The 17,571-nt window shown below is 56.2% G+C and overlaps 1 protein-coding gene across 9 annotated transcripts; it reads right to left on the bottom strand.

Annotated features, from left to right (window-relative positions):
- Window positions 1-106: 106 nt before the first annotated feature.
- On the bottom strand, window positions 107-17,550 carry ZNF672 (zinc finger protein 672). Of its 9 annotated transcripts, none has more exons than XM_051828568.2 (4): window positions 8,089-12,342; window positions 3,429-3,534; window positions 3,071-3,115; window positions 107-2,471 (listed from the first exon to the last, which is right to left on the bottom strand). In XM_051828568.2, exon 4 carries the CDS (start codon window positions 2,110-2,112, stop codon window positions 709-711), a length of 1,404 nt encoding a protein of 467 aa, XP_051684528.2. In that variant the 5' UTR covers window positions 2,113-2,471; window positions 3,071-3,115; window positions 3,429-3,534; window positions 8,089-12,342; the 3' UTR covers window positions 107-708. The 9 variants fall into 9 exon arrangements, with proteins under 9 accessions (XP_051684528.2, XP_051684527.2, XP_051684529.2 ...); XM_051828567.2 differs by having other exon boundaries at window positions 107-2,397; XM_051828569.2 differs by having other exon boundaries at window positions 3,071-3,111.
- Window positions 17,551-17,571: the final 21 nt, after the last annotated feature.

The following is a 17,571-nucleotide window of genomic DNA, read 5'->3' as shown; positions in this document are numbered from 1 at the left end:
GTCCAGGAGGCTGTGCTGCGGTGGGAAGGGACAAGACCTTGAACTGCCAGAGAACCTGGCGTCTGTGGAGACGGCTGCCTGAGGGTTCAGAGGGGCTCTCGGAATCTCAAACCCAAACAAGTCTTTATTTCACCAGCCGTACACCGACAGTCATTGGACACCTGCAGGCCTCTTCCCTCCCGCCCCTCCCCTCTGGCTTGGAAGCCTCTGCCACTCATTGACAACGGCCCACACGGTCCGGCTGGGGTCACGGAGCAGATAGCTCCCTGCCGACTGCAGGAGGCTGAGCCCAGAGCCCCTGGGTCTGCCGGCTGCTTCCCAGGTGCTGGGGAGGAAGCAGGATGACCAGGTGAGATCAAGAGGCTGGTGAGACGGACTGCGGCCACATCTGCTGGACACCTGAGGAGGTGGGCACAGCACACGACGGGGAAGGGGAGGTGGAGACAGGCTGAAATTAGGAGAGGCCCGGGGAGATAGAAGGCAGGCAGGAAAGCCGGAAGCAAACAGTGCAGGGTGGCAGCAGGGGAGGCGTTCAGACCCTGACTCCCTGCACCCACACCCCTAGAGAAGCCAAGAACGTAAGGACCGGGTGGGCGCAGAACTACCGGGGAGGGAGGTGCAGAGGCAGGAGAGCCCAGGGAAGGGCCACCCGTGGAGTCCTTTCCCAAGCCTGCAGCTGCCTGCAGTTGTCCTGGCCTTCCTGTGGCCTCAGCAAGTCCCCCTCCATGGGGACGCAAAGAGCGCTGGCTTTTCCTGTGGGGCTGGCCCCGCAAAGGTGAGGGCGGTGCCGACTGCAGCCTGGGTGGTGGTGGCAGTGGCGGCGGCGGCAGAGGTGCGGGCACGCGTGTGGGCCCGTAGGTGCTGCGACAGCGACCTGCTGTGGCTGAAGCATTTGCCACACTGGGCGCACTCTGCCGGCCGCTCGCCCAGGTGCGTCTTGCGGTGCAAGGCCAGCTTGGAGGCCACGCTGAAGGCTTTGCCGCACTCGGGGCACTTGTGTGGCTTGTGGCCCGCGTGGTTGCGCAGGTGCACGTTGAGGTTGGACACGCATGTGAATCGCTTGCCGCACAGCTCGCAGCCGTAGGGCTTCTCCCCCGTGTGCGTGCGCCGATGCTTGGTGAGGTCCGAGCGGTCGCTGAAGCCTCGGCCGCACTCGGGGCACGAGAAAGGCTTCTCGCCCGTGTGGATGCGCTGGTGCACCACCAGGTCGTACCGCTGCCCAAAGCCTTTGCCGCAGGTGGCGCACGAGTGCGGCCGCTCGCCTCGGTGGCTGCGCCGGTGACGCAGCAGCGTGGAGCTCTCGCTGAAGCAGCGCCCGCAGTCGCCGCACGCGTACGGCTTCTCGCCCGTGTGCGTGCGCCGGTGACGCACCAGCGTGGCGCTCTCCAAGAAGCGCTTGCCGCACTCGGGGCAGGTGAAGGGCTTCTCGCCCGAGTGCTTGTGCAGGTGTCGCGCGAGCGTGGCGCCCTTGCCGAAGCTCTTGCCGCACACGCCGCACTGGTGCGCCTCCGCGGGGTGCGGGGACACGGGTGCACTGTCTCGGGCTCCCCGGGCCGCTGGGATGCGCGCTCGCCGCCGTAGCTGCGCACTGGCCTGGACGGCCCGCGGCGATGGCGCCTCGTGGGGGCGGAGCGCGCTGGTGGCTGGGGAGACGGTGGGTCCTGCGGGGTGCGCCCGAGCCTGATGGAAACGTAGTGCGCTGTCGCGGAAGGCGCGGGCGCACTGCGGGCAGCGGCGCGGCCGCTCGGGGGGGTGGTGGCGGCGCCGGTGCAGAAGCAGCGCCGGCAGGTGGGGGAAGCGGCGGCCGCAGAGGCGGCAGGGGCAGATGCGGCCGCGCCGCCGGTGCGCGCTCAGGTGCAGGTCGAGGTGGCCGCTGCGGCGGAAGCTCTGGCCGCACTCACTGCAGATGTATAGGGTCTGGCCGGCGTGCGCGCGCCGGTGCGTGCGGAGGTCGGCGGCCCGCGCGCAGCGCTCGCCGCACTCCAGGCAGCGGAAGCGGCGCTCGCCGCCGTGGGCGCGCTCGTGCCGCAGCAGCACCGAGCTGTAGCCGAAGCTCTTGCCGCACTCGCTGCAAGCGTAGGGCCTCGCCGCCACCCCTGCCGCCGGGAACATGGCGAGCCGGGCCCGCGGGGAGGCGCGCCGTCCCTGCGCCAGGGAGGTTTAGGGTCCCTAAGGCCTGGACAGAGGGCGCTGCGGGGGGGAGGGGTGGTTGCGGCCAGGCTCACCCCGCACCTGGAGCCCTGTGGGGAGGTCACAGTGAACCCCAGCGAAAGCGCCAGCAGCCCCACCCAGGGGAACGCTGGCTCCGTGTTCCTGTAACTTCCCCGCGTGGTCCGTCTCCGAGAGGATGCAAAGCCGCCGAGTTCCACCTGTGTGAAGGGGGTGTCCACGTGGCACCTGTGAAGGCGGGAGGCACAGCAGCAGGAGACGATGCGGAGCAGGGCTTGCGCTCTGCACAGGAGGCGGGAGGCCTGAGCGCAGGGACAGAGTGGGGATGAGTGGGGCAGACGGGGTGTCCGGCCTGCTCTCTGGCCACAGACTGGGGGTCCCCGCCCGGAGATGCGCTAGTAGAGCACAGGCAATGAAAAATCCCGGGGCTTAGCTCCCCCCACACCGTCCTGTGCCGGGGGAGCCCAGCTAGGCCTGCACAGGACAAAGCGGCACTCTGAGGACGCGCATGGGCCGGGGTCTGGCAGCAGCCTGGGCAGAAGCCGCAAACCTGGTGCACAGCGAGCCGAGGCCTGTGCCGGGCAAGTCTTTGAGGAACCCCAAAACATTGTTCCTTGGCTTTGCAAGGAAGTACCCAGCCCCAGATAGGAGAGGGCAGCTCAGGACCCAGGAGGTGGGGAGAGGAGCGTGCACAGGTCAGTTCACAGCAAACGCGGTCACAAGCTGCTGGCAGCGCCCGAGAAGCACGTCCCCACCGTCAGGAAGGCTGGGAAGGGAAGGGGAGGGGCAGGCTCCAGGAGCCTCTGGGAGGCCGAGTCGTTGGCTATCATTCTGCCCAGGTCCAGGGATCGGAGAACCAGGAGTAGCAGATGAACCCCTTTATGGAGAGCACCCTGCTTACCTCCGGTGGAACCCTCAGATCCGACAGGGTGCTCCTGGCAGCTGTCTGGGAGAAGGGCAGCTCGTCAGCCGGGAAGGGACACTGGCACGCCCTCCCCACCTGCCCGCCTCCCCATTGACTGCTTCCCACAAGGCCAGACTGTGCCCCGGCCCAGTTCTGTGGGCACCGGAGTTCAGAAAAAGTGCCTGGTTCAGCCACCTGCCCCCCGACAGATGGGGTGGGGGAGGCAAACCAATGGTCCGCAGTCATTTCCGTGTTAGTGGATAGAAATCCATACAAATACTCCCCACAAAGATGGGATACCCATTGTTGGGATATAATTGGGGTCAAATTAAAAAAAGCTTTGAAAGCAGCAAACCTGCAGAGGTGAGCTCTGGGGCTGTGACTCCCCTCGGTGCAGGGCAGGAGCAGCCAGCGTGGGAAGTCCTCCTCTGGTGCCTCTGGAGGGGCAGGGGTGCTCTGCCCTGCAGGGGTGAAGGGAGAGGGGGAATGCAGGTTTAATCTGAGCAGGAGACAAGCAGGGAGAGAGAGGGTCTTTATTCTCACTGTGAGAAAGGAGGGTACTTTTTAATGGACATTTTGAAAAGTAAAGTTTAGGAAGGGAGTGGACATTCGGCCTAGCAGTTAAGACACTGGTTAAGATGCTGTGTCCACATCAGTCTAATGCTTGGCTCTGGCTGCTGACTCCAGCTTCCTGCTTATGCAGACCTGGGGAGGCAGCAGGCCTCAGACAACTGGGTTTATGCCACCCATGTGGTAGACCGTGTTGAGCTGGCTCCCAGCTCCTGCTGCTCAGCTGTTGCAGGCATTTTGGGAGAGAATGAGCAGATGGGAGTCCTCCATCCCTCTCTCTTCAATAAATAAAGTAAAACTTAGGGGGAAAAACTAGGAAGAACAGCATCACAACTCACTGATCATGTTGCCATTCTTGTTTCATTGGTGACAGCACTCTTTTTTTTGGGGGGGGGTGCAGTATATTGAATTCCAGACATTTTATTCAAAGAGAATGATTTTTTTAAAAAAGATTTTATTATTTATTTGACAGGTAGAGTTACAGACAGTGAGAGGGAGAGTCAGAGAGACAGGTCTTCCTTCTGTTGGTTCACTTCCCAGATGGCCGCAACGGCCAGAGCTGTGCTGATCCGAAGCCAGGAGCTTCTTCCGGGTCTCCCATGTGGGTGCAGGGTCCCAAGGACTTGGGCCATCTTCTACTGCTTTCCCAGGCCATAGCAGAGAGCTGGATTGGAAGAGGAGCGCTGGGACTAGAACTGGTGCCCATATGGGATGCTGGCACTGCAGGCGGAGCATTAACCTACTGCACCATGGAGCCGGCCCCTCAAAGAGAATGATTTTACAAATGTGTTGGCAAGCAGTGGCAGGAACCTCCTGGTTACTCCAGAAAGAATGTGCACCCAGACACTCCAGGTCAATGGCTGGTCCCAAATGCCCCAGAGAGCAATGCTCTGGCAGGGGTTTCTGGGGATCACAGCACCTCACAGGCCTTTATTTCAGAAGCCACCTTCTCCCAGGGCACATGCCAAAAGAAATAAAAACACAAATAGACACACATAAATTTCGTTAAAATGAAGACAGCATTTCCTTCCATTGTGGACAAGGAATAAGAGAGACTTTGGTCTGGGATGCAGGTTAGGTGCCTGAGTGCCATGGCAGGCTCTTCAAGTCTCTTCTGAACCTCACTCCACGTGGGAGTTTGCCCCAGAAGCAAAGGGGTCTGTGCCTGAGGTGGGCCTGAAAGAAGAAAATATCAACTGTGCTAAAAGAGGATGCTTTCTGGACTATCACAACCACCTCTCTCCTGGCTGTGAGCTTTGAAGTAATCTGCCAAATTTCCAGTACTTTGGGAAAAACATACAGGAAAGCTTGGAAAAGGGGAAGTGAAAAGTCCTAATTGTTGAATCCTTGAAAGTACTTTGCAGGGGTCGGGGGGTGGGCATTTGGTTGGTGCGGTCAGTAAGACACTGCTTGGGATGCCCACATCCCATATCACAGTGCTTGGGCTTGAGTTTTGGCTCTACCTCTTGTTCCAGCTTCCTGCTAATGAGGCAGCTGTGATGGTTCAAGTGGTTGGGTCCCTGCCACCCACATGGGAGACCAGATTTGAATTCTGCACTCCTAGCTTTGGTCTGGCTCAGTCCTGCTTGTTGTGGGCATTTGGGAAGTAAACCAGTGGGTGGAAGATCATATCGTTCTGTCTCTCTGCCTTCCAAATAAAAATAAAGTACCTTATTATCTTCCAAGCATTTAATACTTTACATATAACTAATAAAAACAGGTACTAAGTAAGATAAACTAGTGGAAAATTAACATTCACAAGAGATTCAAGATAAACTGAGTTTCACATATTGCTTTATTTTTTTTCCTCATAGATAATGTAGGCATTTCAGATCATACCTAGTTGGTCACAAATTGCAAACCAGGGCTAGAAGTGGTCATGATGGAGAACAGTTACTGACAATGTGCTGTGAGAGACTTTTCTTCTGCGGTGAGTCCTTCAGGCAGAATGGGCTTTTCTCTGCAGCTGTCCTGCCATGCCCGCATCCCGAGGTGAGATGAGGCTCCAGAAAGTCAGGACTTGCTAGAGGCAAGTGACCACCTTATGATCTCTCCATCTTGAAGTGGAGTTAGGTAGGACTGGTGTGAGCTGCAGGGAGGGGCTGAGGGGACTGTTCAGAGCTGCACTGACCACCACAGTGGCAGAGAGAAACAGGAGGTGACTGAGCACTCGCAGTGTGGCTCATCCAGATTGAGATGGTGCTGTAAGGGCCAAACGCACTCCTCATTTCAGACTTAATATGGGAAAATAATGCAACATATCTCATTAGTAATACTTAATGTTGATGTATTTAGGATTTATTGGGTTAAACAGTACAAAAATTAATTTCACCCATGTTAAAGATAATTCAAGATGATAAATTGGCTCATATTTTATTTGTATTGGACACAGACTGCCTTTCCAAGCCCTGGAACAACTCACAGAGGGTGAGCAGCCCATGCCGGAGCACCTGGAGACTCCGTGGGAGAGGGCTGTGAACCTGCCCGACTCAGGGCCCCTGGGCCCTGCAGGAGGGTCGTTGCTCTCACTTCCCACGCTCTGGCCTCTGATCAGCCCCTCCTGAAGAGTCCACCTCTCTTCTGGAAAGAGGAGGAGACCTGGCTGGGACTTGGGGTCATGACCTATGCAACTTTCTCTCACTGCTACTCAGAAGGTGAAACCATCCCAGGCGTTAGTGCCATCAACATGTTTGCACATGTGTCCCCTTCTTGTATGGGAAGTGGGTGTTACTCGTTATCCCTTATGATCTGAGGTTCCTGTGCAGGCTTGTCCAGAGTCATCCAACACAGGCACACAGTGGGGTGCAGGGACAGGACAGCAGGCCAAGTGGTCTACCTGTCCCTTTCCCCTGGCACCCTCCAAGCTTTCTGAGGCCTGGCCGGTGCATAGAAGCTCACTTAGCAGAGACAACAGGCCTGACTGTGCAGCTCCGTACGAAGCACCAAGCAGCCAGAGGATGAGGAGGTGAGATGCTGCTCAAGCACCCAGGGTGTATTCTGTGGGTATTGAATCAATCTCAGGGCCCTGGGCCAGGAAATAGGACGACTCCCATTAGGAGAGGGAGCAGGAGGGGGCGGTGGGAGCTGTAGCTACATCCTGGAGAGGTGAGTCTCTGGTTTCCTCCTGGGAGCTGAGAGACGCTGTCTCCAGGATTCTGTGACACTGGGAGACCCCTTGACATCCAGACCAGACGGACACAACGGACACACTCCTCACTCTGGGCGGGGGGTAGAGGGCAGAGGAAGGTGTACATGGCTTCCGAGAGCCTGCTTTGGTCTCTTTCCCCTCCGTGAGAGCCCCTTCTCAAATACCCCTTTTCTGGGAGAGGTCCCCCATGCTGCTCTCCCGCCCTTACTTGGCTGTATTCTGAATTAATCAGTGAACGGGGCCCACCCACTATGGGAAATCTTAACCGTGCTCCAGCAGGCAAAGGTGGGGGATGGAATTCAGACCGGGAGTGGCCACCCCTGCATCCTCCTCCCCGTAACAGAAACAGGGTCCAGTTCTTCAAACAGTTGCTCCCTTCAGCTCCAGGTCCACTCTGAGAGGGCAGGGAGCTGGGGTGCTCACGCCTGACTTGATCCGAACGTTCTTTTGTAAGTTGTGGTTTCGCAAACGTTGTCCTTTGAAGTCTGAGAGGTGTGAAGGTATGGGTGAGCACGCAGGCAGGCAGAAACCCACAGAGCAGGAATCCATCCTCCGTCCCTGACAAGGACAAAACCGAGGCCCGCGGTGGAGGGAGCCTCCCGGAACGTGGGGTCTTCTGCCCCGCCAGGGAGGTCCTGGAGGAAGGGCCCCGTTCACGGCACACCCTGCAAGCACTGCTGGGGCTGCCACCGGCCCGGAAGCAGAGGCGAGCGGCCACGTTGCCGGGTGACCTTGGACCGGGCACTCGGCGTGCCCGCTCTCTCGACATGGAAGCCGCCCCGAGTCCAGAACGGTGCTCAGGACCGTGCCTCCCGAGGGGTCCCGCACAGTCTGCCAGGCCGCTGTCAGCCCTCACGCGGGGCAGAGGGGCTCGGGGAAGGCTTGGCCTCGGATGCAGCCCCTGCGGTCTCCGCGCGGTCAGTCCCCGGGCGCGGGGTCAGCTGCCGCCCCTCGCGGAGAAGGCTCTGCCCCGCGAGCCCCTTCCCACCCGGGCGCGGCGGGGAGCGCGGGTCTCTGACGCCCTCGGAGCCCAGCGGCTGTCAGTGCCCCGGGGGCTCGCCGGCCCTGAAGGTCACCCGGAAGGACCGCGAAGACGCGCGGGCCGGGAGAAGCGGCCGCGCGTGGCCCACGCACGCCTCGGGCCAATCGCCCCGCCTCCGCCCCGCCGCGTCACTCGTGGCAGGGCGGCTGTCTCGACGCGGTGGACGCGAGTCTCCGGGGCGGAGGGGGAAGGCGGCCGACGGCTGGGCCGCTGCCCCGCGCCACCCTCGCCCGCCCGGTCCCTCGGGCCCCTCACCGGTCGCCGAATGGCTCCTGTGACGGCGCGCAGCTCCGGCTGGGCGGGCCCGCCGACCCCGCGTCGTGGACCGAGGAAGTGGCTGAGGAGCGCGCGGCCGCCGAGCGGAGCGGCGTCCGGCGCTGGGATGGGGTCACGCTCTCTCCCCGCTGGCCAGTGGCCGGCCCCTTGCGGCCCTGTCACCGGTTGCCGGGAAGACCCGGACGCGCGCCCCCTGCTGACCGCACAGCCCCTGCGGCCGGAGCGGGAATTCCGGAGGGCCCGCCTTCTTCCCACGACCAACCAATCATTTCGAGGGTTTTTGGTCTGCCCGCCCATCCGGCCTCATGCCGCCCAATCAGAGGAAAGGGCGCCGAGATGGGACTCCCGCCGCCGGGGTGCAGGAGCCGGGTCCGCGCGCGCCCGCCGGGTCCGCGGCAGTATTCCCGCGCCTCCTGCTTGTCTGCCGTCGTGCGGACCGCAGCGTGGTAGAGGGCGGGTCTGCGGGGACCAGGGTCTGAGCGAGGAGGGGGCGGAAGTACGGAAAACGCGTCTGAAGTGGAATTTCAGGACGCTCGGAGGACGCCTTCCAAGCCAGAATGCGAACATTTCTGGACGCTTGCTCAGTACTGAGGTCATGCTTTTTGGGACACCGGTAAACAAACACGGCTAATTCCCAGTGGCCAGGGCGGTGACACACAGGTCACGTAATTGAAGGGGCTGGGCTCACTGAACCCGGAAGAGACGCCTTTGTGTACACAATGGCTGCACACATTCTAACCAGCTGCCCGTGGAGTAGCTCCCGGCTAATGCAGGAAGGTGGATTGTTTCCTCTGCGAGTCATCAGCGGCTGGCGATAATCGGAACAGGAATATTGAGTGCAGTGAGAAGTCGAGGTGAAGGTTTGTGCATGTTCAACTACAGACCTGCGCCCGTGAGTGACCGCTCCCAACGTGGTTCTGCAAGTACTCAGGGTATCCACGGAGGGTCTGCTCTAGGTCAGGTGCGGCTCCGATCAAGCGGGCAGACGCGGGTGTTACCCACCAAAGTTCTGGTTCCGGGGTGACATTCCAGGGCCTCTTCTACCTGGTCCAGCCTGCTTACCCAGCCTGTTCTCACTACCACCTGCATTCCTCCGTGTGGAGCACGCGCCAACATCCTCCTTGTCGGCCCTAATGGTCCTCCTGCAGGGCTGTCTCAGTGCCAGCCGTCACCACAAGGGGGCAGTCACGTCTCTCTTCTGAAAACCATCGGAATTGTTCAAGCCATTCTGCATTTACTGAACACTGACTGTGCAGAACACAACGTGCTCCACACTGTCTCTCATCCTTTGCCATGCACGTCGGATACTGTGCAGACTGTCTTCTCCAGTGAACTGCGCAGCGCGTGTCTGAGAACATGTGTGAGTGCCTACTTCTGACACCTGCCGTGTGCAAGGAGGCGGCTAGTGTGGGAGACCAGCTGGAGAGTGAGTCCTTGAAGACTGAACGAGGGCAGACTCCCAGATCTTGCCGCCGTCACCTGAAGAATCAAGTGGTTTAAAGGCAGACAGGAAGAAGTGACCAGCAAACCTCACCGGCCCACAGGTGGCCAGGAGTGTGTATTATGCTCTGTGACGAAGGCAGCCATGACTCATCCCCTTGGAGTTTTCTGCCAACGTAGGTGGCAGGACTGGTGTGGGCTAAACAGGAAGGGACGTGCTCCCAATCCAGAGTGAGGAGAGGGAGAATAGGCTGAGAGGAAACTCGAAGTTTTGGCTTGAAGAATCCCTCCTCCTACAAGCTTTCTGAGGGCCACTGAGCCAGCCCCTGGCTGGGAATTCAGAGGTGCGTGCAACCTCCTGGGCCCAGCACACACCCTGACATGACAGAGGGATCCCTGCCACAATGAGGAGAGTGGGCTTCCCTCAGCGGGCAGGGCCAGAGTCAAGGTGTCTCAGGGTTTGTAGACTAGGAAGTTAGAGCTAAGTGGGGCTCTGGGAGTCGATGGCAGAACCCTAAGCTCCAGTCTCCCGAAGGGGGCACCTGGTGAAGGCTTCGGGAAGGTGGTGAGTCAGGGACAGGGTCCTGCCTTGGGTCTCATTTGAGAAGTGGTGGACACTGCCCAACGCCGGAGTCAGTCAGCATCAAGGCCACTGTCAGTGGTTTGAGAGATTTTTGGAAAGGAAGCAGCTGTGGGCAGGCAGGGCAAGCACACTGCACAGGCTTTGCACTGTACTGAGGGGCAACGGGAGGGCACGTGAGCAGAGCGCAGGCGACAGGACACAGGACACCACTTCAAAATGCCTTGAGAAGTGAGCCCAACAGATGCTCAAATGTCCAATGTCAGAGGTGGAAGGCTTACTGCCTGCCTTGCTCTGAGGATCGTGGCCTACAGGACTAACTACAAAGTTTCCCATTCTTCAGGACCCCAGCTTTAGTTCCATGTACAGTAACAATGTTGGCCTCTAGAGCATGGTCACTTCCCGCGCTTCCACAAATGACTCTACAGGTGTCAGCTGACACGGTTTTCCAACAGTAGAAAGAACCAGGAACAGAGATGTGGAATCTAATAATTTGGAATAATCAGAACAGGAAAGATTGGGTTAACCAAATATGATTTGCAGATTTTATTAAGGATCAAATTGTGAACATATTATAAGGTGAGATCAAAATGGATTTCAGAAAATGAAAGAGGAAAACATGTTGAAATTTACAAACTGCAAAAACACACATTTTAATTTAAACAGCCTGGCACAGATTGTCTTTTTTTTTTTTTTTTTAAGACTTATTAATTTATTTGAAAGTCAGAGTTACACAGAGAGAAGGAGAGGGAGAGAGAGACTTCTGTCCGCTGGTTCACTCTCCATATGGCCACAACAGCCAGAGCAACGGCTGGAGCTGCGCTGATCACAAGCCAGGGACCAAGAGCTTCTTCCCGGTCTCCCAGGCAGGAGCCCAAGGACTTGGGCCATCCTCTACCGCTTTCCCAAGCCATAGCAGAGAGCTGGATTGCAAGAGGAGCAGCCAGGTGTCGAACTGACGCCCATATAGGATGCTGGCACTGCAGGCTTTATCCACTACTTTGTCCACTAAGCCACAGCGCCGGCCCCCAGATTATGACTTTTAAATTAAACCACAATCTTAATAGAATACAACTAGAGTTGTGCTTCCAGTCCAGGGTTAACTTCAAGGTCTCAGGCACTGGTTTCTTGGGACACTGCTCTGTTTTCACATTTATGCAGGTAAGTGAAGAGCAAGTAAGATCGAGGTAAGAAAAGACATGCTTGCCTTGGCACAAAAAGCTTATTAAGAGGGAAAAGATCAATTTCCTTTAAAATACAAACTTTTTCAGGGCCAGTGCTGTGGTGTGGTCACCTTCAGTGCCAGCATCCCATGGGGTGCTGGTTTGAGTCCTGTCTCTCCACTTCCGATCCAGCTCTCTGCTATGGCCTGGAAAGCAGTGGAAGATGGCCCAAGTCTTTGGGTCTCCGCACCTGCGTGGGAGACCCGGAGAAGCTCCTGGCTCCTGATCGGTGCAGTTCCGGCCATTGTGGCCAACTGAAGACCTCTCTCTCTCTGCCTCTCCTTTTCTCTGTGTGTAACCCTGAATTTCAAATAAATAAATAAACATTTAAAAAAAAAACTTTTTTCTAGTCCTTAATGATAAACATAAAAAAGATATAAAAAGTTATGTCAAAATAAAATAATGTTCAATATTGGCCAGCGCCACGGCTCACTAGGCTAATCCTCCGCCTTGCGGCGCCGGCATACTGGGTTCTAGTCCCAGTTGGGGCGCCGGATTCTGTCCCGGTTGCCCCTCTTCCAGGCCAGCTCTCTGCTGTGGCCAGGGAGTGCAGTGGAGGATGGCCCAGGTGCTTGGGCCCTGCACCCCATGGGAGACCAGGAAAAGCACCTGGCTCCTGGCTCCTGCCACCGGATCAGCGCGGTGCGCCAGCCGCAGCGTGCCGGCCACGGCGGCCATTGGAGGGTGAACCAACGACAAAGGAAGACCTTTCTCTCTGTCTCTCTCTCTCACTGTCCACTCTGCCTGTTAAAAAAATAAATAAAACAAAATAAAATAATGTTCAATATCCATATCTAGGTTCAGTGGCTCATAAAGATATAGATAATGAATTTAAAATTATGTACAACTTGCAGGAGAAAAATCTATTTCAAAATACAAAGTAGGACAAAATGAAACCATTTTAAGTGCAGTACTATGAATATTAATGGTATCTCATGCAAACCTATAGCATCTTTTTTATTTTTTTATTTATTTTTTGACAGGCAGAGTGGACAGTGATAGAGAGAGAGAGAAAAAGGTCTTCCATTACCGTTGGTTCACCTTCCAATGGCCGCTGCGGCCGGCGCATCGCGCTGATCTGAAGCCAAGAGCCAGGTGCTTTCCCCCGTCTCCCATGTGGGTGCAGGGCCCAAGGACTTGGGCCATCCTCCACTGCACTCCCAGGCCACAGCAGAGAGCTGGCCTGGAAGAGGGGCAACCGGGACAGAATCCGGCACCCCGACTGGGACTAGAACCTGGTGGCATGCTGGCGCCGCAGGCGGAGGATTAGCCTATTGAGCCACGGTGCCAGCGTAAACCTATAGCATCTTTAAAAAAAAAATTATTTATTCGAAAGGCAGAGTTGGAGAAAGAGAGGGACATGGATCTTCCATCCACTGGTTCATTCCCCATATGGTTGCAATGGCTGGGATTGGACCAGGCTAAAGCCAGGAGCCCTGAACTGCATCCTGGTTTCCCACAAGGGTGGCATGGATCCAAGTTCTTGGACCATCTTCTGACTGCCCAGGCACATTAGCAGGGATCTGGGCTGGACGTTGAGCAGCTGGGACTCAAACCTGTACTCATATAGGATGCTGACATCACAGGCAGTGGCTTAACCAGCTACGCCACAAAAGCAGCTCCATAAACCTATAGCATCTTCAGAAAGAATTTTGATTTTGGTTATTTTCACGAATTGAAACATTTAGAATGTAAGTAGATTTAAACTTAACATGATATACCATTAAAAAGATTTTAAGATTTTAGTACTTTTGTTTTTAAGGCTTAATTGAGGCAGTGTAGTTTATGCCAATGGATTGCCCGAGTTCAGGGACTGGTGTACTTCAGCTGTACCTTGGTTGAGAGGATCAGATGAATGGCCATACTAACTACTCAGAACACTGGTGGGCACAAGGCATACATACTTACTGTTTTTATTTTTAAATGTGATGGGAACTTGGGGCAAAATAACTCACTTCTAGAAATCAGCAGACTTAACAAGGCTAGAAATAACTCAACATTTTAAAATAATATAGACTGTCCTTTTTATTGACATATATTAGATTTTACATTACATCTTTTTGGGAGCAAGTTTCAACCTGATTTAAAAAGTTTACGGAGGGGGCTGGCACTGTGGCATAGCAGGTAAAGCCGCCGCCTGCAGTGCCGGCATCTCATATGGACGCCAGTTCGAGTCCCAGCTGCTCCTTTTCCGATCCAGCTCTCTGCTATGGCCTGGGAAAGCAGCAGAAGATGGCCCAAGTCCTTGGGCCCCTGTGCCCACATGGGAGACCTGGAAGAAGCTCCCGGCTCCTGATCGGCACAACTCTGGCCATTGCAGCCCACTGGAGAATGAACCACGAATGGAAGATCTCTTTCTCTCTCTCTGCCTCTGCTCTGTGTAACTCTTTCAAAGTAAATAAATATAAAAAAAAATATTGTATGGAGTAAAATGTACAACCCTGGAAATCCTCATAAAATCAGGACCGAGAACACAGCCACAACCCACAGCTTCTTTATGCCACCCTCCCCCCACCAATCCAGGGCAATCATGGATCTGCTGTCACCACACATTGGTCAAATGTTTAAAGCAATTGAAGGTGGCATTTATTAAATACTTGAGTGATAGTAGGAAAAACATTAATGAATATAAAAGGGTACTTTCTGTTGTTAGAAAAAAAGTTTTGGGGGCTGGCACCGTGACGTAGCAGGTAGACTCGCTGCCTGTAGTGCCGGCTTCCCAATGGGTGCCGGTTCAAGTCTTGGCTGCTCCACTTCTGATCTAGCTCTCTGCTATGGCCTGGGAAAGCAGGAAAAGATGGCCCAAGTCCTTGGGCCCCTGTACCTATGTGGGAGACCTGGAGGAAGCTCCTGGCTCCTGGCTTCGGATCGGTGCAGCTCCAGCCGTTGCAGCCAGTTGGGGAGTAAACCAGCAGATGGAAGACCTCTCTCTCTCTGCCTCTCCTTCTTTCTCTGCATATTTGGCAAGGCAAATGACATTTCTGTCACTGCAGGAAATGCTATTAGTGGAGTTGGTTTCCAAGACTGGGCTGTGTGACCTAGATGGGAAGTGAGGAGGGTCTCAGCAGCTACAATGCCGATGGGAAGGAGAGGAGGCTCTGAGGCACTTCAGACGCGAAGTGGTGCAGCGCATGCACGTACCAGGGTCTCCAGGTACCCATCCAGGGTAGGTAGGTGGACTGCAGAACGATTCATCAGCATAGCGAATGGGAGAACGGGATGAAATTAGATTTGGACCTAGTGTGCAGGAGGCAGCCCTGGCACAGGCCAGTGATGTCTGGGAGGCTGCTGGGTCTCAGAACATGCTTCATGTGGAGAGTGCTCCAAGGAAGGGACAGGAGCTGTGCTGAGGGCTGCAGCCACACATCTGGGAGAGGACACACAGGAGTAGGCGGTGTCTGGGCCAGGGAACACTGGTATTTAGGGCAGGGTTTTCAACATAGGTCTCCACCAGTATTAAAACCTGTTAATATGGGTGCCGTGGGATGTCATGTTAAATCACCACCTCAATACTAGCATCCTACATGAGCAGTGGTTCCAGTCCTGGCTGCTCTACCTCTGATCCAGCTCCCTGCTAATGCATCTGGGGAAGCAATGGAAGATGACTTGGGTCCCTGCCTCCAATATGAGATGGAGGTGGGGTTCCAGATTCCTGGCTTCTGCCTGGCCAAGCCCTGGCCATTGTGGCCATTTAGGAAGTGAACCAGAGAATGGAAGATACCTCTCTCCCCTGATCTTTTTTTTTTTTTGAAAGAAAGGTCTTCCTTCCGTTGGTTCAACCCCCAGATGGCTGCCACGGCCGGCACGCTGCGCCAATCCGAAGCCAGGAGCCAGGTGCTTCCTCCTGGTCTCCCATGCGGGTGCAGGGTCCAAGGACTTGGGCCATCCTCCACTGCCCTCCCGGGCCACAGCAGAGAGCTGGACTGGAAGAGGAGCAACTAGGACAGAACCGGTGCCCCAACCCAGACTAGAACCCAGAGTGCCAGTGCTGCAGGTGGAGGATTAGCCTAGTGAGCAGCGGCACTGGCCTCCCCTGCTCTCTTTTAAACTCTTCCAAATAAGTAAAATGAATCTTGGGGCCAGTGCTGTGGCTCAGCGGGTTAACACCCTGGCCTGAAGCGCCAGCATTGCATATGGGCACCAGTTCGAGTCCCAGCTGCTCCTCTTCCAATCCAGCTCTCTGCTATGGCCTGGGAAAGCAGTAGAAGATGGCCCAAGTCCTTGGGCCCCTGCACCTATGTAGGAGACCTGGAAGAAGCTCCTGGCTCCTGGCTTTGGATTGGCGCAGCTCCAGCCATTGCAGCCATCTGGGAGTGAACCAGCAGATGAAGACCTCTCTGTCTGTACCTCTCTCTGTAACTCTATCAAATAAATAAAAGAAATCTTAAAAAAGGCTGGCGCCGCCGCGGCTCACTAGGCTAATCCTCCACCTAGCGGCGCCGGCTCTCCGGGTTCTAGTCCCAGTCGGGGCACCGGATTCTGTCCCGGTTGCCCATCTTCCAGGCCAGCTCTCTGCTGTGGCCCGGGATGCAGTGGAGGATGGCCCAAGAGCTTGGGCTCTGCACCCCATGGGAGACCAGGAGAAGCACCTGGCTCCTGCCATCGGATCAGCGTGGTGCGCTGGCCGCAGCGGCCATTGGAGAGTGAACCAACGGCAAAGGAAGACCTTTCTCTCTGTCTCTCACTCTCACTGTCCATTCTGCCTGTCAAAAAAAAAAAAAAAAAAAAAAAAAAAGAAATCTTAAAAAAAAAAAAAAAAAAAAAAAGAAATAGTAGTAAAATAAATCCTAAAGGAAAATATTGGTGGGCTGATGCTGTGGTGTAGCAGGTAAAACCGCTGCCTGCAGTACCAGCATCCTACATGGGCGCAGTTCAAGTCCTGCCCGCTCCGCTTCTGATCCAGCTCTCTGCTATGGCCTGGGGGAGCAGAGGAACATGGCCCAAATGCGTGGGCCTCTGCACCAGTGTGTGAGATGTGGAAGAAGCTCCTGGCTTCCGATGGGCCCAGCTCTGGCTGTTGCAGCCATCTGGGGGGTGAACCAGTGGATAGAAAACCTCTCTTTCTCTCTGCCTGTGCCTCTCTGTAACTCTGCCTTTCAAATAAATTACTTCTTAAAAGGGGGGGAAAAGAAAATGTAAGGGCTGGCATTGTGACACAGCTGCTAAAGCCTCCACCTGCAATGCTGGCAACCCACATGGGTGTCGGCTCACGTCCTGGATGCTCCATTTCTGATCCCGCTTCCTGAAAATGGCCTGGGAAAAGCGGTGCACGTGTTTGAGCCCTGCCACCCTCTGGGAGGCCCCAGTGAAGCTCCTGGCTTCAGCCTGTCCCAGCAGTGGGCACTGTGGCCATGCAGATGGAAAACCTCTCTCTGTCATTTCTCCCTCTCTCTGTAACTTTCAAAGTGAATAAATCTTAAAAAAAAAAAAAAAAAGTTAATGTGCCTTCCATATAGTTTGGGTAAAGATCTTTTTCTGACACTTTTTACAATATTTACCACATATATGTAATTTCCAGGTTGTGTCCCAATTAGTGCGAGTGGATCGGTTTACAAAATGAGCACCGTAACACTGAGACAGCATCGTTTTGGTCATCGCTGTCCAAAATCGCGGCACCTTTTGAAACGCAACAGACCCCAGGACTCGACCAGCCCCCAGGGAAGTGAAGGACACGCAGGACGAGGCAGAAATACCCAGGCCGGACGCCGGGACTTCGCGGGGTCAGATCGACGATCTTAGCGCAGACCAGCTGAGGGCTGGCAGCGGCAGGAGCCAGACGAGGGTCGCGGGGCTGGGGAACCCGGGGGTCCGATACGCACCAGAGGCTGCACGGGAAGGCAGCTGCAGAGCTGCTGTCCAGGATGGAACCGCGAGCCCTTACAGGACAACTACGGAGACGCAACCCGCGCCGCCGCCGCCGGCCGCAACATCAACCGCCCCCGGCGTAGAAGCAGGTGGGGTCAGGCCGCGCCACACTCGAGGGAGCCACGTTCGCTCTGGGGGTGCGCTCACCCCGGGGCTGGGGAGAGGGCGAGGGGCCGCAGGCCCTCCGGACGGCACGTAAGGGAGCCGGGCGGCGCCCCGCACAGCCCCAGGGTCCGCGCCTTACCCCACCGGACGGGAAGCCGCTCTGGAAACCCACTCGGCGGCTCAGCGCTCAGCCCCTCGCCTCAGGCCGCGGCAGCCCCAGCCACGGCAACCGGAAGTCCACGAGCTCAT

The sequence above is a fragment of the Oryctolagus cuniculus genome, chromosome 6 (assembly GCF_964237555.1).
Source record: "Oryctolagus cuniculus chromosome 6, mOryCun1.1, whole genome shotgun sequence".
Taxonomy (NCBI): Eukaryota; Metazoa; Chordata; class Mammalia; order Lagomorpha; family Leporidae; genus Oryctolagus; species Oryctolagus cuniculus.
Note: the sequence above shows the minus strand (reverse complement) of the source record. Positions and strands in the feature narration are given on the sequence as shown.